At 36.2% G+C, this 24,474-nt stretch overlaps 1 protein-coding gene across 1 annotated transcript in view; it reads right to left on the minus strand.

Moving 5' to 3' along the window:
* SCN2A (sodium voltage-gated channel alpha subunit 2) overlaps positions 1-24,474 on the minus strand; it is a 63,054-nt gene that overhangs the window by 10,098 nt on the left and 28,482 nt on the right. The window contains exons 17-21 of the mRNA XM_075511882.1: positions 22,395-22,874; positions 8,540-8,660; positions 8,014-8,168; positions 6,851-7,024; positions 4,567-4,689 (exon numbers count right to left, since the gene is read on the minus strand). Of these exons, the coding sequence (XP_075367997.1) occupies positions 4,567-4,689; positions 6,851-7,024; positions 8,014-8,168; positions 8,540-8,660; positions 22,395-22,874 (1,053 nt within the window). The remainder of the gene's footprint in view (positions 1-4,566; positions 4,690-6,850; positions 7,025-8,013; positions 8,169-8,539; positions 8,661-22,394; positions 22,875-24,474) is intronic.

Below are 24,474 nucleotides of genomic sequence, written 5' to 3' on the forward strand. Positions count from 1 at the left end.
GTAAAATGAACTAAAAAAAAACAACAGAAAAAATCAGCATTTATTAATTCTTTTTGGAATATTTACTTAATTTATGTCTGCAAAACCCTATCCATAATATTTCTAATGACTGATTGCATCAAACACAACAAACTTTTTTCTATTACATGTTTACTGGATAAACAGTACAAATCAATATTACTAGGCAAATTTTTAATTGAAAGTAATTTTAAGACTTCTTTTAAATATAAGAAAACTCAGGGATGTATGCATGTTTGTTTGAATGGTTATATATAAAACCAGAAAAGCAGACACATTCAAACCAGGAAACCAGCTGAGTATCTGAACACAAAGAAGCTAATAGTGTTCAGGCAAGCAGCAGATAAGACTTGAAGAAGAGAGAGACTTGATTTAATTCCCAAATGAATTTTGGGGAAAATCACGCTTCAGGAAAGAAAAAGGTGAAAATGAGTTCATGTATGATGATGAACAATGATTAAAAACATGCCAGAATAAAACTAAAATAGTAAAGAAAATAAAATTAGGGAGAAAGTAGGTCCATTATGAGTGAGAATGATTTATTTAATGATTAAATTGATGAACTACTAAATTAGTTAACTCCTATTTTAAATCTGTTTGTAAATAAGTCTAACAATATAGAATTTAATAGCTATGAAGCACCGCTGCCAATTTTGCCAAAACAACTGAATCCGATCCTTAGAACCTAATGAAGATTTTGTTTTAAAAATGCAGGACATTAGGTATTACATAGATGAGATTATTTATAATTCATTTAGTTTATATGATGTAGCTACTACAACAGATCCTCTAGCACACTATGCTATTTGTTTCTATTTGAAATACGAATATGTAGCTTAAGCCTGTAAAATATTTTGGGATTACATTTACATCTACAATTAATAGGTTCCATAGAATCAATTACTTGTAAAATTAGTCATCTAGGTAGATCACCTTTCATTCCTCGCCATTTTACAGAATAGAAAATAAAACCTTTGAATGTTAGAGTAGATGATGAACCACCACCATGTATACCATATAGTAGACTTGGGCTGAAGGAAACAAGAAATACTTGTTTTACTTTCAGGGCTCCATTCCTGCCAAAACAGTACCTCTTTGGGGTGATACATACTTTGGACAATATTCAAGATCCTATAGGACTTCAATGAAATTGTTATTACGTTAAATTTAGGAGCTGGACCAAATGAGGTTCCTTTCAGTGTAAATTATTCTATGAGTCTATAAAAGCACAGAATGGTGGATGAAGTCCAAAGCTTCCATGCTTTTTTTTGCCACATATTTTAAATCACGTTGTAGCAAGTGTTTATTTCTAATGGGGAAATTAAAAAAAAAAAAATCAAAATAGGTTCTTACTCATACTAAAAATCTCCTTAGCAATACCTATTGTAAATCAATAAGAAAAATAATATAGCATTTTATCACTCATCAGCCAGGCAGAGAGGATTCCCTGCCTAAGGGATAAATCTCTTGTGACTATTTGAACAGTGCTGTCTTATGTTGACCGACCTATACTCTCTGCTTTGTCAATGACATGACTGTGGAAGGCCGTGAGGAGTAGTTTGACCTAAACAAATGAATAGTTTAATAATAATGCTGGATTAGTTTATATTGGAAATCCATGAACTCACTGATTTTAATGGGAAGTTTGACTGGAATAATAAATGGCGACATCATTTTTTCCCAACTTGGGAATATTTTCCAAATATATATTAGTTATCATTTTTATATTGTTTTTATTTAAAGTTATCTCAATTCTCCTACTTAAAAATATAAGTAGATTTCTTAAATGTAGTAATATCATCCATCAGGAATCATTATTGAGATATAAAGGGATAGTTAATGAAGTGAAAATATTTGTCCTCGAGCTTTCAGTCTCATTACACCCGAGAATTCTGTTCCTCTTTCTGCTACAGCTGCAGGTCCAGTCATGTTCTTCTTTATTTAATTGCTGGATTTCTACAGCTGACCTACTTTCTCTGTTTTCAGTCTGAGTCCTGAAGCTATAGCAGGGACCAGCTTGTAATATGAATCATCTGAAGACACTCAAAACATGCTGTTGAGCATCACTGAAAACACTGATCCAGACACCTCCTAGCTTCCATTGGTAGTAGGGGTGTGAGAAAAGAGGGCAAGGCCTGACAGCAAGTGAAAGTAGGAAAAACATTAGAAAGACATTAAAAGCGTTTACTGGTTAAAAAAAAGGTAGTATGTGCCTAGCATCATATAGCAGTGAGTGATACCGCTTGGGACAGAGCATAGACAGATTAATTATACTCCCACAGGCTACTTTCATGAAGTCTCAAGGGCAAATTAAAGTGTATTTCCCCTAGCAATAGTAGGGAAGTAGGGAAGATGCAGGGGAAACCTCACGTTTTCTATAGAGACAATGTTTTCTATGAATTCTTAGTTTGGGCAGGCACAAGTCCTGATCCTAGAGAATAGTACAGTGAGTGGATTAAAAATTTTAGATGTGTACAATGGAATTGCTTGCTTGTATATAGGAAGTATAATGCTCACCGGAAGTAATTTTAAGTGCCTATGCAAATACATGCACCATACTATATTGTCATATTTTCAGTTCATAGATGTTAAACACCAATGAAATTACTGTGTTATGAACAGACATCTTGAATTTCCATGTATCAGACCTTAAAATCGTCTCATACTAATTTCTTCACCAACTTGAGCTACTGTATCTTTAAAGACATTAAGCCTGAAATTAATTACTTTAAGTAAGGCAAAATTCATTATATCCATAGGAAAATTTCAATGGTTAATTGCCTAACTGATAAAAATAGAGGTCGCATTTCTAGTGTGAAGTTATCTAACTTCATCCACTACTTTGTATTATAGCTTTTGCTAAAGTCATATATCTCCTCCTTATCTGGGTATTTTACAAAGAGATACAGTTAGCAGATCAGGATCAAATCAGTAGGTAAAGTTTACACCAACATGGAAGTTATGGGATTGACAATTACCCATAAACCTTCATGACAAAGTGATTGTTTTTTCATTGCCACATTAAATTGCCACTTAAGCAATTTACTGTGCATATAAAATTTGTAATATTTTGTATTTTTTTTGCTCATAATTCTCATAAAAAAACAACACTTAACATGTTTTTTAGCAAGATACTATTGAGGATTTAGATAGGCCTTATATCTGATATAAATATCCCAAATTTTCAAATTTGCTTCAGCAAAGTTCCAGAAATCTGTTGGAGGCAAGGAAGTGGTATTTTCTATTTGAATTTATAACCTTTCATCAAAGCCTGTTTCCTTTTTGGTTGAAGTCTTTTCCTTTCTACACACATAGAGCATCACATTTTCTTCAGAAGCTCACCAATTTGTAGTTGACTTATAAATTTGCTAATCAGCTTATAACCTGGGGTGCCAAAGATCAATGGTTGCAGTAGGGAGCTCACATAAGGATCCCTTATAATTACAGCAATAGGGTTTCAGCTCAGGTGCATCTGCTGATTAGATCTATGGCAGTATGTCCAAGGCAGACAGATGGACCCTGAACATGTAAGTCGGACATCTTCTTGTGGCTGGAGCTAGAAAGATCTACCATCTCCAGCTGTTGACTACTGCCCCTAAGAGAAACATTTCTAGAGCTTTCATGCCATAGCAGAATACATAAGGTCTTTGTCCAACCCAGTGCACTAAAGCAGTGATCTAAACTAATCCACCTGACTTTGCACTGGAATAGACTGAGAGAGCCCAGCTGGGCAGCTGAGGGTCTCAGCTGTGGTAACTGATATGGTGATAACAAACAGCTGGGGACACTAACTTCTCAAATATACCCAACTCTGTCAGCAAAAGTCTTCTGATATGTTTTCAGGCTGCTTAGTGCTCTATAGATTATAATCAACATTTTAAAATCAATATAGAAAGCAGTAAGCAACCAATTTAGGGCAGAAATCATAAAGCCAGCTCCATATTTGATATACTAGAAAAGTTGTCTTAAATAGAATGCAATAGTCCTGATTAGAAAGAGAGAAGATATTTTAACGCAGACAATTTACTTATTAACATAGGAATTAATTACAAAACTTAAATTGTAACAGAAATTCCCAATTAATATTTACAGAATAGTAGGTTGAAAGATATTTGATAGACTATGCATGATATTCTATACTTGTATGAAATACACATGTGAATATATATGTGTGTATATGTGCAAACACTTTTATGAGGAAGTATTGGTTTTTTAAAACTGTTCTGACTATAGCAGGATGTATTTGTATGGGATAAATTCAGTTTTGTAGTAACATTGCATAGATCCATGCAGTTGATAAATCCTTGGGCCCTCCAGGAAAATATGAAATCGGGTGAAAGGCCAAGGAGCCTAAAAAAGAGTAACAATGTGTGCAATAACACATGAATTCATATAAGCAGATGAAGCCTTTTGCTTATATGTTAGTGATAAATGTAAAATATATAGGATGATAGTGTAGCGTTTCTGCATGGATTTGTCATTGATTATTCTGCATGCATTGTTTCTGTGTATGCATGCATTATTTCAGATTCTTTCATTTTGTCTTACCCTCATCCCTTCAAATCGCGACAAGGCTCTTAGAGGTCTCAAAGCTCTTAGTGTCCTAAGGGATTTAATCGCACCAAGTTCTGAGTAGCCCAAGGCATTAGCTGTTAAGCTAACCAAAGAGACCTACACAAAAACAGAAAGGCAATATTGCTCATTCATCTTGTATATCCTTTTGATACATATGGTGGGAATGATGTGTGCCCTGAACTTCTCAAGAACATTCAAGGCTGGACCTCTTTCTCCAGGAATCCCTCTATAACGCAGAAAGATCTTTCAAGTCATACGAAGTAGAATAAAAGTATATTCTAGGTACCTGTTGATGAAATCATGTTGGTAGAATGGTATAAAAATGCCTTCTAAATTCACATAAACCAGTCAACATTTGGTCGTATTTAAAGAAAAATGAAGTTACATGCAAAAAGAAAACTCCCAAAAGTTGGGTGAATTGGAAAGGTCAATTTAAGTCAGGACTTCCCATGATATCTTCAGAACTTGATGAGAATGTAAAAGCTCTCAAAAGCCACATCCAGACCTGGCCTTTGGTCAAATGTAACTTTCTAGTGTCCAGAAAATCTTATTCAACAGCCATAGCTACCAGTGCTATTCAGATTTAACCAGACTAATCAAGACTGATAACCAACTGTTTGTTAGACAATGGTAGAAGCTTCATTGTTAGGCATATCCACACTTCATTACATTCCCTGTGACTCCTTTAACCACTTCATCAATTCTGGCTTGCATAACGCTGGTCTGGTCTGCAGGCAGATGAGTAAATAAACTAGAATAGCTGTAAAATAAATAATACAATTATCTTTCATCAATAATCCTTAGAAATGTATTTAAAATAAACCATTGGGAAGGAGTGGCCCTAGTAAAGAAAAAAAAAAACCAAACCATCTTCTATTTCCCTCCATTTAATGCCCTTCCCTTCCATCCTTCCTGTTCTCTCTTAACTCTTTAATTTCCAAATTAATCTTTTTCTTCGTTATCTCAATCCTCTGACTAAAGATTAAAAACAAATGCTTCAGAGATTAATTCTTTCCATGAAAAAATTGCACCAGGGTAAGGTTGCCATGAAAAAGTAATAATGTTATTTATAAAGTTCACAGAAGTAAATAAACACAGATTATAAAAAATAATTAAATATTTGTTGATAAATACAATAAACATATAGACATATGACAGCGTAAAGTATTGGCCACAGGGTCTCTGTAAAGCTCTACTGGTCATGGTAATTTACACATCTGGTGATTGAGCCAATAAATGTTTTACAAGGGTACAGACTCAACCACAGAATACTAAGCATGCATATAGTCATGTTTTATCACAGGATCTGCAATGCTGGTATGGATTTAAAAGTTGTAGTGTTTTCCAAGCTCTGTATAGTAAAGACTTCATGGTATATCACGTCATTGTAGTTTTAGGGAGATACATAGTGATTTCTGTAGAATTCTGCTACTTTTCAGAATGAGCGAAGAAGTGACTCAAGACACATTCTTACCTTGCACTCCATGGGAATTACATATGTGGAACTGAGAGATGCCCTATTAGCACAGACACATGTAGTCAGGCTATTGGGGATGGAAAGGAAATGAATGTCTGCTATATGGTTAAAGATCTGTAGACATCCGTTTATGCTACCCAGTACTGTGCATACATTGTTGAGCATGTAGACTTGAAATTATAGTGCGCTTCCCACTAGGTCTTCTTCAGACAATGTGTATCTGCTCCTTGGTGGTGCAGCCTTTTGAAAATCATTTGAGAACCCATTCTAAGGGAGCTCATCTACAGTTCTCCAAGTGTCTCTTTAAGGTCACCCATGTGATACAGTGAAAAGTGCAAGAGTACTGAATAGTACAATGGAACTCAGAGTTCCTAGCAGTATTTTCCTTTCATATTACACAGAGTAAGTGACAGGACACTTACAGTAATTGATTAGAATGTTAGAAACCTTTAAAGAAATTGCTTTGAAATATTGAAATTCCATACACAGTAAAAACTGAAGAAGGTGAACAGCATCCTTTCCACACCGTGAAAAAAAATAGTAAAAAGCATCATTTCAATAAAGCATTACAACTTCATAAAACTAGAGAATATCAACAAAACATCTCTAGAGTAAAAAGTATATCTAAATATTTTTTCTTTTCTGAACAGAATTAAAAACCATACCACGACAATAGTTTTAAAATAGAGTTTCCATTGAATAGAACAGAAAGCTTATCCTGAAAACATAATATTCTGATTTTTAGAGCTTGTCATACAGGACATGAAAAAGAATACATACGTCAACAATCAGGAAGTCCAGCCAGCACCACGCATTAGTGAAATAGGTTTGAAATCCATAAGCCACCCATTTTAAAAGCATTTCCAGAATGAAGATATAAGTAAAAACTTTGTCAGCATATTCCAGCATGGTCTTGATAGTTTTACGTTGCTCTATGTATATATCTTCAAATGCCTGTGAAAAAGATTTTTGAAGATATAATTAAATGACTTGCAGTGTGGTATATAGTAGCCAAAAAAGAATTTGAATTGGAAAGATATATGTGATGATAAGGCATATATCCTTCCCTCAAGTACAACTTTTGCTTTCACTCCATACTGTAGTCTTTTCATAAAGCTGGGTCCAAAGACAATATTCAGCTTTCAGCTGAGCTGAACAGTGATCTATGAAACTTACTGTAATACTGTTCTCCAAATCTCATTTTCATTCATTTCCATGGATAGCAATGACTTATTGACATAAGGATTTCCTTTGTGGTAGCTACAACTTTTTATCAAAATTATGTGAAGGATTTAATAACGAGAGCTGTGATACAGAACTTTTGAGGAACTAATAATTGAAACCAAACTATACACACTAACCCACAAAGCAATCCTGAACAGAGATTAATAACGCTCTTTTCAAAGGAAAATGTCTACACTCACAGTGAATCACTGTGCATTGACCCAAGTGTAGCAAGTACACTATATTTTGCTCCTGCTATGAGGAACTAATTACTTCAGTACTTACTCAGTGCACCTGATTTAATATCAGTCTGGTAAAATACATGATGGAATCACGTTGGCACCTTACATCTCAGTTTGACAATTCAAGTTGCTGTTGGTAACTTCCTAGCTCAGCTGTGGTTTATTTTAAATGTGTATAAGACAAAAAAAAAGCTATTATCATCAATATGAAGACACGTGAATACCAGTCTGATATAACTAATTTCTTATTTCCATTAACACTACATTTTGAACTTGCCAAACAATTTGTTTCATCGCCTGTGAGCAAACTCTTATGTATCCTACAATACATGCCAAATACTTGTTGATATATGCTGACATTAGAACATTTATGAATTGGATATTAAATTCTGATATGTTATCTGCAGCTATATAATTAACTGTAATTCTAAATGCTTGCTGCTTAAAATAGACACAATAGTTCCACACTGAATTTACCAGAGCACCGCTGCTGAGAAGAATCATGAAGACAATGAAGGTCTCAAACCAGTTGTGTTCAACAATCTTATAGCAGGTTTTCCTAAGATTCCACCAGATTTTCCCTTTCCCATCTTCTACACTGACTTGACAGCATTTGAATCTCCGCACACAGCCTAAGTGCAATAATAAATTTTGAGATGTCAGAGTAAGGTAAATATTTATTATAAATCACAATGAACAGAAGTCATTTGGCTTATTTCAGTACTACTGCAATAGATGTTTGTAAATAAGTATGTCCTATTTGAGGATTTTTGTTTCAATATTTGAAGTTAAAGCTTTGTAACTCTTATAATACCTTCCAAAGAGAGAGAGAGAGAGCACGAGAACACTACACCTATGGCAGTACCTCTGAAGGAGTTACTAATACAAACAGAAAATACAACTATAATCACAAAGCTTCTTCTTGATTTTGAATAAAAACAGAATCCAGCCCAAATCAACACAGTTAGGGCTAATCACCTTGCATATATTTTGCTGTGCCTACCTTCTGTAAAACAAGCCTCTGGCTCCAGAGCTTCTTCAGGTTCTGCTTCTGGTTGTTCCCCTTCTGGAGGTAGTCCAATATCAACTGTGCTGCCTTCTGATGAGCTGGATGCATTTAATTTCTGTGAATGAAACCCCACATAATTTTTTTTTTCAATTTTATTTATTTTGAATAGAAGTTCATGTTTGAAATGAATACCAAAATATTTTGCATGTATTCCGTGCTCCAACATTAAAAAAATTTCTTATCTACAATCTATAATGCCAAATTGCTCTACTACAGGTGAGGTCACAAGATTAGAAACTACATCATGTGCATTTTCCCTATTGAAAATATTTTGATATTTTCATACAAGGAATTGCTGAAATTATTAGACTACTATTCTGAGCCACACATAAGAATTCTGAAATAAAATTTCAGTAAGTTAGGAATGGGTGCCTTCCACACTTTGTACTGTTTAATTATTCCAATCATGTGGCTGCATTTTAGATTACACTTCAGATAGCATGTGTTAATACAAATAATTTTCCAACATCATGACCAAACCAACAGCAAGCTGCACAGATGTATTTTCATGTCTCAAGGAAATGTTATTCTATCAAGTCTGTAAAATCTAAAAAGTTTGAATATAAACTTTTCATTATCATTGACATGAAAACACATGATATGAGTTGTATAGGATAGTTTAAGTCTCTTTATTTCCAAAAGAGCAGCACATTAAGAGCAGCAGCTGATATTTTGCATTCTCACTTGCCAATGCATTTTCTGAATTTATTGTGCATTTTGAAACTACTTATTACTTTGGTACAGTACACATACATGTCCAGTCACTATAAAAGCCCAAAAAATCTTTATTTTTGGAGGACTAAAGTGAAAACAAATGCTTTTAAAACACATACTGTCATAAAACAATACTGCACCAATGAATCATACTGATAATATAATCCAAATCTTCAAAATGATTCTTTCACACCATCACATTATGTTGGCAACAGACAAATATGAGTACTATAATAAGTAAAAGTAGTTTGATCATGGCATTCTATGACTCTTCTAATGTTATCACTATGTGGAGTATAACATCAGTAAAATGGCTGCATTGATAAGTAGCTAATTTTATAAAGGGAATGATGTAAGCAGATTTAGAATACAGTCCATAGGGAATTAATATTAGACAGAGAGATGGTCCATGGTAACATTAAAGATGTATCTTTGCTGACACTTAAAACTTAAGTTAGAGGCATTATTCCTTTAAAACATGTTTGAGAAGCTCCAAATTCTATACAGTTTTTTGTAATGGAAATGTAAACAATATTAGTATGGGAATACAGAAAGTACCATAAGACTTTAATGAAATTTTACGTTGCAGACAATATTAAGTATGTTCTTCAAACAAAAAGATTACTTCCTTTCTCCCCGACTCTGATTTTATTGAATCACACTGACAATATATCATGTTGTGATTTTGACATAGGCTTAACTGTGATTTCTGTGTACCATGGTACACTATAGCCCACATTTTAGAGGAAGACCAAACAAATGGAAACATTTATTGTAGGGTATATTATGCATGAGATTTCAGTGATATCTGCACACCCATTTCCTTTATGTTTCTTTGAAAATCCCAGCTTACATATCCATGTCTCATGTTTGTGCATGAGCTTTAGCATAAACTGGACTGGTAAGGTCCAGTGTACAAAGACATGGATGCACGCTTTTCTGCAGATTATTATTTACAAATTTCCCATTGCAACATATTCAAATTATAGATAATGCATAGCAGTTTGGTCATTGTGGAATACTGCCTCTAAAATGGAGAAACTGGAAAGTGTGATAAATACTGTAGTCCTCAACTAAGGACCACAGCATTTAAACATTAGTGGAAGTCAATCATCAGTTTGAGGAAAGGCCAGAAATACCATAAACGCAAGGTACATTCCAAAGAAATTTATATGTAGTGTTAAAAATTAATGTTTATCAATACAATACAGTAAATAATTTTTAAACTGAGAAGTAACTATCTCTTTGTATTATGTAGAGTTTTCTTAAAATGTTGCTTGCATCATTCCGGTCTGGACAGCATTTCTAGCAGAATGCTGTAGTAGTAGCAGAGCAAACAAAAATTATGAACGGGTTAAACCTTAAGTTTGAAAGACCTACTGTCCATTCTTTTACAGGAAAATGAAGAGTTCAGTGACTCAGATATCACACAGTTAGTTTAATCAGTACGTGTTAATTTTAAGAAGGGGTAATGAATTCCTATTACTGAAATTGCATAAGACTGACAGTTAACTCAAGATGGAAGATTAGATATATCCACTATAAGAAGAGATCAAAAAGATCAGGTAGAAAAGGTAGAAAATTATACAGTAGAACAGTCAATTATCAGGAACATCAGAAAGCCATCTTTATTTATGTGGGGAGGTATGTATGGTGAGTTGTATCTTACAAGTCTCTTCTCACTGAAAATCTGGTGTGCTTCTTTTAAAGAGCTGTAATAATAATCACAGGAGTTAAGCTAAACAGAAGAATCCTAAATTGAATCAACAGCAGCTGATACTTGCAACACATCAATTAAATGCCTTATCCCACTGAGAATTCAGTTACTCTTCTGTTATTGATGTAACAGAGTATTTCCTTAGCATGCTCTTCTATTATACCTGAATTTAACTCCAACCTGATCAGTATATGAAGAAGCACATTATAAAAATTATTCAATAAATTCAATCTGTAATAATTCAGTATCATTTGGGGAAGAAAAAATTTAAAATTTTCAACAGAAATAATTACTTCTTTTTTTGTTTGTTTCTTTGTTATTTTTAACATTGAATTTATTGTATGGCATTCTATACAATATTTATAAAATTTAGTATGCATTACAAACAGCTACGAAGGTTTTATGATAAAAAATCCTAAGATTTTACCAAATCAATTAAGTTCAGTATGCTAGGAAAACTTTTCAGTAACAATCACATATTTCCACAGCAATCTTCTGCTCTGGTATAAAGCAACTGACCCAGGGACGTTGTACTGATTTCTATGTATTCAACAGAAAATCACCTGGGAATAGACCATGTTATTGCTGATTATGTTTTGTTCATATGCTTTAATACATAGGAAGACTTTTTCTACCACTTACTGTGACTTGCCAGTGTTCACACCTATGGAATCCAGCTGGATAGCTAGACTACTCCTAATTGCAGACCCTGATATGTTAGGTATGTAGCATATGTCCCAGTTCTTTACCTTAATATATCTCAGAGTTACCTTTGTACCTGATAAATTCTTCTCTGCTCACTAGCATTACAAAAACTGGATTTAGGCAATGCTATATACTTAACATGTGTACAGCTTTTTTAAAAAAATGAACCTGTAGAAACAAAATCATCATCAAACCCAAACGTTATCTTTGATATAATAGTAAGTCATTTTTAAGCCTTTTTTATACCATGGTTCTAGGTTTCAAAAGTATTCAGTCACCCAGATTATAAGAGATTTATCAGGGTCGAGTATTGGACACTCTTCAAGAGTTATGATGCTAGATTTTTTCTGAATAGTATGCTAAGGAAATTATTTTCAGAGAAATCTACTTCTCAAAACCTCAGAATGTACATACTCCATCTCCTTTTCACAGAAGACAATAAGGGGACAAATGTACTTACATGGTTCTAAAGCAGCAATGTACTGATTATCATAGAGATTTTTATATCTTTTACGTCACATCTACCAACAGCATTGCCAGTCATGCTTTAGTCAGCAAAACAGTACAGTATGAGATACAGATTTTAGTTTAGCTTTCAAGATAGAAACTGAAAGTGGAAAGCAGCTTGCCTATCAGAGCAGCATTGCAAAAAGCAGCAGCCAAGATTAGGTCAGGAAGTTTTTGACATAATTACTTTCTGAACCTCGACAACATCTCATGGATTCATACAATTCTGCTTCACTTACAGCCAGGCCACTTTAAGCTTCCAACATTTCTTTCTTTGTTTGTTTCCAAGAAGATTATCTGAGAGTAGCTGAACTGCTCTTAGTTTAACGTTTTTAACAAAGCCTGAAATTTCATGATTGGCCAGGATGCCACTAATAGCTGTTGAAATCATAATTTAAGGGACTGAAGGAGCAAAGAGCAGAATAGGCATAAGCAGGAAGATGGCAAGAAAAGAAACCACCATTTTGGTTTTGCTTTTAATTTCCTTTCCTCCCAAATACCTATGAAAATGTCAAATAATGGAAATTATATTGTTTTTATTTTCTTAGTGCTGTGTGGCTGTCAGTATGAAAATGAGATGTTCTGTGATATAAATGGCAATATTATATCCAAACTTACCCCGTCTTTTTCAGTACAACTATATTACCTATAAAATCGACCAAGTGGTAAATATCATTGTAGTTCCACTGGTATAATTAAGTGGAATCTGGATGTCACTCTTTCTAGTGCTTATACAGTCATGCATCATAACTCTATCAGTTCAAAAAATCAGATCATTGTAAGTCAAAGCAAAACAATTCTGTGATGATGAGGTGAGTAGGCTGAGGAGTATCAGGGAGTGCGAGAGAGAAGGAGACTACTGGAATCTCACCCTACCTTCCCTGAGACAGGCCCAACTGGCAGACAGGATGCATGATATGGAGGATTCCCTATCCTCTCTCCGCCTGGCTGAACACAGTGACTTAAGGGATGGGGGACAATGGTGACAAGTTCCTGTCCAGCACAGCAGGTGCGTCTCTTCTGTGACTACCCCACCTGCCCAGGTGCCCTTGCATAGTAGGTATGAGGCTCTGCAAGTGGAACCAAACAATAATGAGGATGATGGTTCATCTAGCTTGGAGGTGTTGCGAAGGTTAAGTCAGCCTACGCCCTGCATCAAAACTGCTTCCATAAAGGAAAAAAGACCATTGTTGTAGGAGACTCCCTTCTGAAGGGAACAGAAAGCCCAATATGCAGACCAGACCCCCTTCTTAGGGAAGTCTGCTGCCTCCCTGGGGCCCGGGTTAAAGATGTGAAGAGAAAGCTTCCTACCTGGTACAGCCCTCAGATTATTATCCGTTACTGATTTTTCGGGTAGGCAGCGATGTAGTTGCAATAAGAAGTCCGAGGGCAATCAGAGGGACTTTAGGGCCTTGGGACAACTGGTTAAGGGATCAGGAGCACAAGTAGTGTTCTCCTCTATCTTTCCAGTTGCAGCGAATGATGAGGGAAGAAACAGGAAGAGTCAGGAGATCAATACCTGGCTCTGAGCCTGGTGTCACCAGCAGAATTTTGGGTTTTTTGATCATGGGTCAGTTTACATGACACCAGGCCTGCTGGCAACAGATGGGGGTACACCTGTCTCAAAGGGGGAAAAGGATCTTTGCACAGGGTTTAGCAGGGCTCATTGAAAGAGCTTTAAACTAGATTTGAAGGGGGAAAGGGATAAAACCAGGCTCACTAGAGATAAACCTGGGGGCGGCACGCCAGTGTTTGAGGGATGACGTGCTAGCGAGGTCCTTTGGTCTGCTGTCTCAGTGGAGGTAGGGGATGGAGATCCATGCGGCAGCAAAGATGCAAGGGTTATGGATGTGTTAGTGCCTGAGTATGGTCACGTAGGAATTAGGGCTTCTCCCTACAAAAAGGAAGGAAAAAAAGGAGAGTTTACGACCTTTGGAAGAAGGGGCAGGCAACTCAGGAGGACTACAAGGATGTCATAAGATTATGCAGGGAAAAAAGTAGAAGGGCCAAAGCCCAGCTAGAACTTAGTCTGGCTACTACCATAAAAGACAATAAAAAATGTTTCTAAAAATACATTAGCAACAAAAGGAGGGCTAAGGAGACTCTCCATCCTTTATTGGATGCAGGGGGAAACATAGTGACAAAGGATGAGGAAAAGGCTGAGGTACTTAATGCCTTCTTTGCCTCAGTCTTTAATAGTAAGACCAGTTGTTTTCCGGGTACCCTGAGCTAGAAGATGGGGACAGGGAGCAGAATGAAGTCCCCATAATCCAAGGGGAAATGGTTGGTGACCTGCTATACCACTTAGACACACACATGTCGATGGGATCCACCCAAGGGTGCTGAGGGAGCTGGCGGAAGTGCTCACCAAGCTACTTTCAATCATTCATCAGCAGTGCTGGCTAACTGGGGAGGTCCCAGTAGGCTGGAAGTTAGCAAATGTGATGCCCATCTACAAGAAGGGCTGGAAGGAGGATCCGGGGAACTACAGGCCTGCCAGTCTGACTTCAGTGCTGGGGAAGGTTATGGAGCAGATCCTCTTGAGTGCCGTCACACGGCACGTACAGGACAACCAGGCGATCAGGCCCAGTCAGCGTGGGTTTATGAAAGGCAGGTCCTGCTTGACAAACCTGATCTCCTTCTGTGATAAGGTGACCCACTTAGTGGATGAGGGAAAGGCTGTGGATGTTGTCTACCTATACTTCAGTAAAGCCTTTGACACGGTTTCCCACAGCATTCTTCTGGAGAAACTGGCTGCTGATGGCTGGATGGCCGGGCCCAAAGAGTGGTGGTGAATGGAGTTTACTCCAGTTGGTAGCCGGTCACAAGTGGTGTTCCTCAGGGCTCAGTACTGGGGCCAGTTCTGTTTAATATCTTTATCAATGATCTGGATGAAGGGATCAAGTGCACCTTCAGTAAGTTTGCAGACGACACCAAGTTGTGCAGGAGTGTTGATCTGCTTGAGGGTAGGAAGGCTCTACAGAGGGACCTGGACAGGCTGGATCCATGGGCTGAGGCCAACTGTATGAGGTTCAACAAGGCCAAGTGCCAGGTCCTGCACTTGGGTCACAACAACTCCGTGCAATACTACAGGCTTGGGGAAGAGTGGCTGGAAAGCTGCCAGGCAGAAAAGGACCTGGGGGTGTTGGTTGACAGCCACCTGAATATGAGCCAGCAGTGTGCCCAGGTGGCCAAGAAGGCCAATAGCATCCTGGCTTGTATCAGAAATAGTGTGGCCAGCAGGACTAGGGAAGTGATTGTCCCCCTGTACTCGGCACTGGTGAGGCCACACCTCAAATACTGTGTTCAGTTTTGGGCCCCTCACTACAAGAAAGACATTGAGGTGCTGGAGTAACAAAGAAGAGCAAAGAGCAACGAAGCTGATGAAGGGTCTGGAGCAGAAGCCTTATGAGGAGCAGCTGAGGGAACTGGGGTTGTTTAGCCTGGAGAAAAGGAGGCTCAGGGGAGACCTTATCACTCTCTACAACTACCTGAAAGGAGGCTGTAGTGAGGTGGGGATCGGTCTCTTCTCCCAAGTAAGAAGCCATAGGACAAGAGGAGATGGCCTCAAGTTGCACCAGGGGAGGTTTAGATTGGATATTAGGAAATATTTCTTCACCAAAAGGGTTTTCAAGCATTGGAATAGGCTGCCCTGGGAACTGGTTCAGTCACCATCCCTGGGAGTATTTAAAAGGCGTGAAGATGTGGTGCTTGGGGACATGGTTTAGTGGTGGACTTGGCAGTGCAAGGTTATCAGTTGGCCTTGATGATCTTAAAGGTCTTTTCCAACCTAAACGATTCTATGATTGTTTGCAAATACTGCAAAAAAACAGGATCCCTAAATTATAGTCCACTCTGTACTTTATTGCTATTCATAATTCCTTTGATCTACTTATTTGTGAGCATTTGATAAATGAAAATATTTGCAAGAACGTTGGATGAAAGCAAAAGCATTGTAAGTAGCAGTGGAAATATTTGCAAAAGCACTCCCACTGGAAGCTCTTTAATTCACACAAGCAACAGTGAAAGGATATTTCTGAAACAGAGAAAGGGATTGCTGTTTGTAAAGATTAATTAAGTGAACTCCAATTAACTCTAATATTAACAACTTAACATGATCCACTATGAATCACAATATGCCAATATGATGTGACCAATTCACAAACAATCGAAAGCCTAAATACTTCAGAGTATCAAAGGATTTTGAATAATGAATATTTTTAAATCAAAATATGACTTATCAGATAAATTATTCCTTACAAAATATAAGACAAAAAGCTATGCAATAAGTATATTTGAATTCCACTGATTTACCAAACTGAAAGCAGCATCATACAACTATGGTGGTGTAAATATTATGGTAATGTTTAACAGGTGAGATGTAAATCATACTGAAGCTGGGGACCTTTTGGTCCAAAATCAGTAGCGTATTTACTAGACTGCTGAACTTTATTTATTACTGATAAGATGAGAATAAGTTTAAGTTTCTCAGGGCAGACAATTTTAGATGTTCGGGGAGGTAGTCAATTTGTGAGCATAAATTGAAGAGCTATGGTAAGACTGAATTGGGCCAGATCTTGCTATCAGTTTTCTCTTTGCACCTCTACACTTGCAAGTGTGGGCGTAAGTTAAGAGCAGAACTGATCTCTGAATGTTTGACCAGCCAAATACCAGTTTTGTACGAGCTTTTTTAACCAAATGATGGTCACATGCTTTGACTGTGGAAAGTAAATGTATTTCATGCTTAATATTGCTTCAAGTACTGCATATTAATCTCCAAAATAAGTAAATGCTTATACAAGTACTGAAGAAAAGCATTTCTAAGAAAAAAATTGTGAAAAATAAATGTGACTATCATGAGTTTGCAAGTTACCTCCATTATAAGCTAAAATACAAGAGTATGAAAGTTTTCCAAAACAGCTAGCAGCCTTTCATTATCAACACAATTTACAGATGGGCTTATATAAGCTTCTGATGAGAGACATGGCTTACATGTTACATATTCTGTCTTCCTTCAAAAGGAAAGAAAACCCTTCAGAAATAGAATCCTGAAAACTTTACCATCAAGACTGGGAAAGGTACATAGCATGCACTGCAAAATACTATTAAAATATCATGGAAAGTATAGCATCTGAACCACAGAAATAGTGGGGCTGCCGATCTCGCCTGACCATGCTGTGATGCGAGTCCCGTGACTCAGCAGAGAGCAGCTGTGCATGTTTGTACTTTATTGCAATGAATGGGACAGGATCATAGCTGAAGAGCATGCAGGCCAGTCAATATCCGTTAAAAAGTGATTATATAGTAGATACATATAGATGTATAACTTGCTTAGGTAACCTGTGTAAAATTGGTGACACGATGCTCTGCCTCGCTAAAAGGCACCAGAGCTGCCCGCTTGACTGATCCAGCTTGGTTCTACTCCTGTGAGAAGTAAGAATGGTAGGAAATGAAGTTCAGGACACAGCACCTCTGCTTTTTTGCACTGAATACTGCTTAAATTAAAATAGACATTATTAAGGTGTCTGCAACAGCACTAGGAGATCCCATATTTTTCAAGGCATTTAAAAATATCTTGTTACTTGGTATATCTTGGTGTAATTACTAGCCTAAAAGTTACACTTAGCATAAAAATCTAGTTATTACACAGCTGTACATGCACTACAAAATTTTCTATATAAACCATCCCCGTAGTACTTAAGGACCTAAAAAGGAAAAATTATTTTTATAGCTTCTACGTGGATAGCAGTAATGCAGCTCAGGTCCATGGACCTTTACGTATAGGACAACAGACTCAGCACAGTGGCCCCATATTTGTTAATGGCTCTACTTCCATGGTCAAGTTTTATTTTGGATTTGTTCTCTAATTCCCTTATTACATTGTATTCCCCCACTACCATTCTTATGAACACAATGTTCTCATAATTAATTCTGGTTTATGTTTCAGGCAATTTTCTAGAAAATTCCTTGTAAATTCACACCTACTAGCATGTACAATATTGTATGTGTTTTTTCTAGAAAGGCATAATGTAGTTAATATTTCCATCAAAATACTGGAAAATACGTATGTTATAATAAAGAATTCACCAAACATTAATATACTTTATTAAAACTTGCTAATAAATTATAATTAGTTTGTAAAATTTCAGCTTATTGCCCTATACCACAGTGAATACATGTATGCATGTGTATACATAGAGAAAAGCAAAAGCACACGGACACACACTCATGAACATCTGGCTATCTTGTGCAGAGTGTTCTCACGGTACATGGATGCCTAAGCTGCCTTTCATTTGGGATACTGCTAACTGAACATGGTTTGGTTTCTAACTTCAGCTCTTTTAATTTGTGGTATAAGCAATGAAGTGACTGGCAGATCAACGCTTGACAACAGCAGAATCATATAAATGGGAAAACGTGAGAGGGCAGAAATGTGAGGCACATTATGGCATGACAAAAAAGAGGAAGCCTTGAACAAAAAGCCATTTGTAATCACTTTTTAAATTTAAAAAATGCCTTCTTTTGCTATGGATCATTTTCATGGCAAGTGTTGGGTCCTGTGACTAATAAGCCATCACTCTTCTCTATATCAAAACCCATGGTGGATAAGAATTATCTAGTGAAGACTAGGGTAGGATTAACATAAAAAAATGCACTTTTGTGATTAAAATCTATTTGAAATTTAGGCACTTAAATAAGAAATATGGTCACAATGTCTTTGTTTAGCTGCTGTGTCTCTCTTGAAGGTGCCTGAAATTTGTAAACATTTCCCTTCAATTTTTCACCTTCAACTTCTGCAAGAGTAAAAAATTTTGGTCCTGAATATGCTCAGAAGACCTTCAGGCTTGAACAGCCAAAACGCCTTGGCACTAGCTCATTCCTGACTGAATATGCATTTCTTTGTCTTATCACCTGATCAGTTTGCAGTTCCTGAAGCATGATTAACACACACATTTACAGGACTAAGTGCTTCCAAGAATGCAATAAGGACACTGTTTTCTTTTAAATATTGTATCTGGAGGAGAAAGCCTTTCTTTTATGGTGGAAGCTTAATGACTGGAGCTCATGTTTCAAATGTGGAATAATCCACTTTAAAATTTGTCCTATACAAATTCAAACCAATGTTTTTGTCACCTGGTAGAGTAACTCAATTGCGGTCCTTCCATTGGGAAAAGGAAAGATTTGGCTAATGAAAACAGTTAGCAGTCATACCATCCTATTATACAGTGAAGAAATAGATGCACCATTGTCATTGTGGTCATACTCAGTCCTGCTAACCACCAGCCAATAGGTTTGAATAAGGTACATTCTCCACCTCTTCTACTGACATAATGCTCTTGTGCAGTAAATAGTTAAAGATTAAGTGGACTACAAAAAGAAACAAAAGGGAGAGTGTTGGTGATCAAGGAATTCATATAGGAAATTCAGGTTTTGGTCCCTATTTCAAGGCAGTTTCTGCATTTTAGCCACTGACTATTGACTGTTAAAAAATTATAAACAGATTTTGTAGCAGGGAAAGATTTCTTTCTCAAAACAGATGCCTTAATCATTAGGCACTACCAAAAGTCACGTTCCTTCTTACTACCAAAGTTCAATGAATTAGAAATTATTTTCTGCACAGCAATTGTAGTTTCAGCATAAGAAATGGAGAATACTCCACCAGTACAGAACAGTCCTGTGATTACATTTTTAAAAACAGACTTCAACAGCTAATTAATCTAATAATCACTAATGAAAATCTTTAAATTACTTCTTTCTCAGTCATTTTAATGACATATAGTATTTAAATTAGTAGAATCCAATTACACTTCCAAATTACTTTTTGCAGAGATGTTGCCAATTAAAAATTATCAGTTATAATCTATTTTGATAAAACTTCAGTTAATATGTACATAACTTCATAACCTTTCAAAAAGAACAAGCACAGGGAAAGTATATAGGACAATTTAAAACATGGTTTACTACTACAATGAGTAGTAGTAGTATCAGAATCAGTAACATTATCAGAATTGATCTGATATGGGTGGGAGCTTAAAATAAGAAACGAAGAGAGAACAGTTTTCCTGAGTGCATACTTCTGATTGTATTGGGACTTCACAGTCAACATCTCAGACTGTATCTGTATCAGAAGATTTTCTTTTAGTGTCATTCATACAGTAGTATCATCTGAAGCATCATTGCCAATTACAATATATCTGCAGAATAAACTAACAGTATCTTCTTCACACTTTCCAATTGAGGCATTTAGAATGTTTTATGAAAAATGATAAGTTTAAGTTGACAGCATCCTTGAAACTGATAGAAATAGTATACTAACTTTACAGACAAATACAGAATGACAGACAGGTATTTATTACTTCACCAAGATAGCAATAAATATTTTGTGAAGAAATGAAAGATGATGAAGAAATCCAAAGTATTCTGTTTCCTAGTACTGAACTTAACTCAAGGCACTTTATTCCCAAACTTTCAATACATCCTCTGGCTATCACTAGTTGCTAAGCAGGGAAAAGGTTGAAAGTGATAGATGGACTTTAACATGATTAGCAGGAAAAAAAAAATAATCCCAGAAGGACCAGGCCTGTACCAAGAAACTACGTGATTTACAAAAAGACAGAAAAAACCCCTGTGCCTTTACTGTCATATGCAATCATTATGGATGACCTCACTGATAGGTGGAATTTGACCAGATTAGCAGTAGAATTTGCTGCTCCTTTGGCAGCAGTAAGTTTTGAAGCAGTTAACAATGGGACTATAGAACAATGGAACAGCAGAAGAATGGAAGGACAGAACAATGCACTAGCCCTGTGTGGGGTAAAGGTGCCTGAAGAAGATTCCTTTTCTTATCCTGTGTACAAAGATAGAATAGAATCAACCAAAATCCTACATTCAGACCAAGAAACTTTCATATAATCACCCTCTTCATTACACAGAACAATTAAGCGTTAAACTACAACAACTTCTGCTTTGTTCTACACCCAAGCCATGGTTTTGAAGAGTAAGATAAATACAAATACAAACAATCTGCAAAAAAAGAAATATTTTTAAAAGAATAATAAAGACATTTCTGATAAGAAACAAGAAAATATGACTAAACATGTGATGCAGTCTGTACAAAAAAGGATCTCGGTGAGAATTACTAGAATCTTATCCATATTTATACCCTCAGATTCAAGCGCGAGGAAATCACTTATGAAAACTTTTATGTTAGTTTATGTCTATGCTGTCGTATGCAGTACTGTTCAAAAATACCCATGCTAATTCTGAATGAACTAGCATTGGTACTGAGCATAGCATAGACTTACTCCACTTCAGGTGGTGTGCCTCCACCATGTACAATTGTACAGCACAGAGCACTGGGTTAACACAATAAGAATGGCTTCGGCATCCACTGTGACTCACTAAGCGCTAGCTCGGATTTGTCCATTTGGCACCACATTGTGACAGAAAGAGGTACATTTTATTACAGTCACAGTAGGTAACAGATTCAAATATCTTAAAGCTTTAAAAATTACAATGGGTAGCCATATGAAAGGACCTTACATCGAGATGTAAAGCTTCATAACTTTTTTTACCATAAGGCCATTACTTCACTTCTTCAGTGGTTCTGCTACTATCAGACGGATTATTAGTGATTTCTATGAAATCATTTAGTGATGCTGGTCCAGGATTCAAATGTACTTATGATGTATCTAAATGTATTTTGACTATATCAAAAAGGTTAAAAGCATCAGAACGGACTGTTAATTTGACAGGAGGCACTCCAGAAAGCAGACAAAAGAGTGAATAAACTGCACTGATGAAATAAGCATGGAGAAACTTGTACAATCCCCACACATTTTCTAAGACTTTTGGTATCCAGGGCTATTAAATTAGTTCATTGTCTTGTTAATGATTTAACTAAATAAAATAGAAAAAAGTATTCATTTTCTAAAAAAATTTTATACACCTTGATTATTACTGTAAATGCAATACTGTACTACCATCTCATTCAAAACCTGCAGCCTTACATCAATTTACCTTAAATACCATTACAAGTTTGTATATGATGTTATACAGGAATTAAATAGAGATTTGAATTCAACACTAGTAATCTTAGGAAAAAAGAAAAGCATCAGAGTATTCTAAATATAGAAATAGTCTTACCTCTTTGCTTTCTTCCAGGTCTGACTCACTGCTGAACTCCTCTGTATTTAAATTTTCAAAATCTGATTCCCCAACAGCAATTGGCACTGTCACAGTGAGACTTGGGTTGTTTATGAATGACATGTAATCACTTTCATCAACAACATATTTTTCCACGCTGCTGCCTATGCCACTGGTAGTTCCATTTCCTTCTTTAAGATAGGCGAGGTTTTTACCTATTTCTACTATTGTGTGGTTGGAAATACAGCTGTCTTTTTTGTTGTTTAGGTCTTCAAGAGGTTTGATTTCATCTAAAACTTTCTGCTTTCTAACAAAGGCTTTTTGGATGAATTCACGCACTTTTCTCTTCACATAATCTATGCCTTTCTGAATCCTTGCCACAGCAATCTGTAGATTGTTCATTTCATTATCATCGTCTGTAGCAGCAAGGTTGTCTGAACTAAATGAGCTCAGCAGCAAGGCCAAAAAGAGGTTGAGTACCTAAAAGACAGTAAGGAGAAAATATACTGTATGTCTTATTTTAAGTCATAAAAGTAATTCCGTTATGGGTTGTTCAATATGACATAATTTTTATTTCACAGCTAGCACTTTATTTCAACCCACCTTCCTGCTATTCTTTCCAGTCCATAATCCCTGTCCCCCATATTTTATTATAACTTGTGAAAAACATTTTTAGCTTGTTTAACTTGACTAATATAGGTGAAAATCTGAGCTGTTCCTTGACTTTCTCCTCCACACTGGAAGTAGTGCAGGTCTGCTCCTCAAAACGGAGAATGACATAAGGAGGCAGGATACAACATAACATAGTAATTTATGCAAGCTACATCCGCTGTAGTGTTCATAGGCCAGGGGAGTGCAGGCAGACTCCAGTCTTCTGCAGTTCAACAGACGATAGTTTCAGTGTCTCTAATTCAGAATATAATAAACGTATATATTTGCCAAGAACATATCAGTCTATTTTTGTTTTGGGCAGGAAAACTAGCTAAGAGATAAAGAGTCCACAGATGTGATACACCTTCAATTTTAGGAAACTATTTCAGACTTTCTTGCATGACATTTTACAAACATACATGAGAAATTTGGACTACATGTAATTATGACAGACTATGTGCAAAACTGATTAAAACTAATATTTAAATTATATTTGTCAATTCTTCCTGTTCAAACTTGCAGAATATTTTAGAAGGTATACCACAGGAGTCTCACATTAGTCCGATTAAACTTGGTATTTCTGCCTGTGGATGAGCATATTTATAAAATTTGTGGATGATACCAAAAAGAGAAGGGATGCTAGCACTCAACAAGAAAGAACTACAATTAGGCATAACCATGGTAAATTAGTGAAATGTTTCAAAATCAATATGGCATTTAATTCTGAAGTACTAGTGTGGAAATGTTGGTTATGAAAAATGAAAAGTACATATATAGAAGGTATGAAAACTGGCAAGGTGGAAGCACTGCAGAAAAGGGCATATAGGCTGCATCAGGAAAGCAATGCTGGTACAGAAATTTCATGTGCCAATTGGAGAAGTATCACAAGGATGTTGGGTGTAAGACATGGAAGTATAATTATTCCACATTATTCGGTACTTGTGTCTCTATCCAAAATGCTGCTTGGGAGGAATTCAGAGGCCAGTAGCAAAAGGGATAAGTAGTTTAGAAATCATCACCTATGAGAAAAAATTGAACAGCTAGGCTTATCTTGTTTCAGAAAGAAAAGACTAAAAGTAAGCCTCTAAGTAATATAAATGTTGTCATGAAAACCAACTGTTTTCCATCACTATTGAGACCAGTCAGTTTAATTGGCTGTAAAAGGTGATTTAAGTTAGATGGTTTTTTAAAAGGCATTTTTAACTATAAGTGTAATTCAGCATTGATCTTACTAAAGAGGTTATAAACTTACTGAAGATATAAAGAAAAGGTAGACAAACATTTTTCGTAAATGATCAAGGTATATTTGAACCTGGTTTAGAGAAAGGGCAAATTAATTACATGATCTCCTAAAGTCCTTCCCCAGTCTTCATCTCTGATTTCTAAATCATGAAAAATATGAAATATGTTCTAATAGTTTTAAAAAATC

Source organism: Mycteria americana, chromosome 9 (assembly GCF_035582795.1).
Source record: "Mycteria americana isolate JAX WOST 10 ecotype Jacksonville Zoo and Gardens chromosome 9, USCA_MyAme_1.0, whole genome shotgun sequence".
Classification (NCBI taxonomy): domain Eukaryota; kingdom Metazoa; phylum Chordata; class Aves; order Ciconiiformes; family Ciconiidae; genus Mycteria; species Mycteria americana.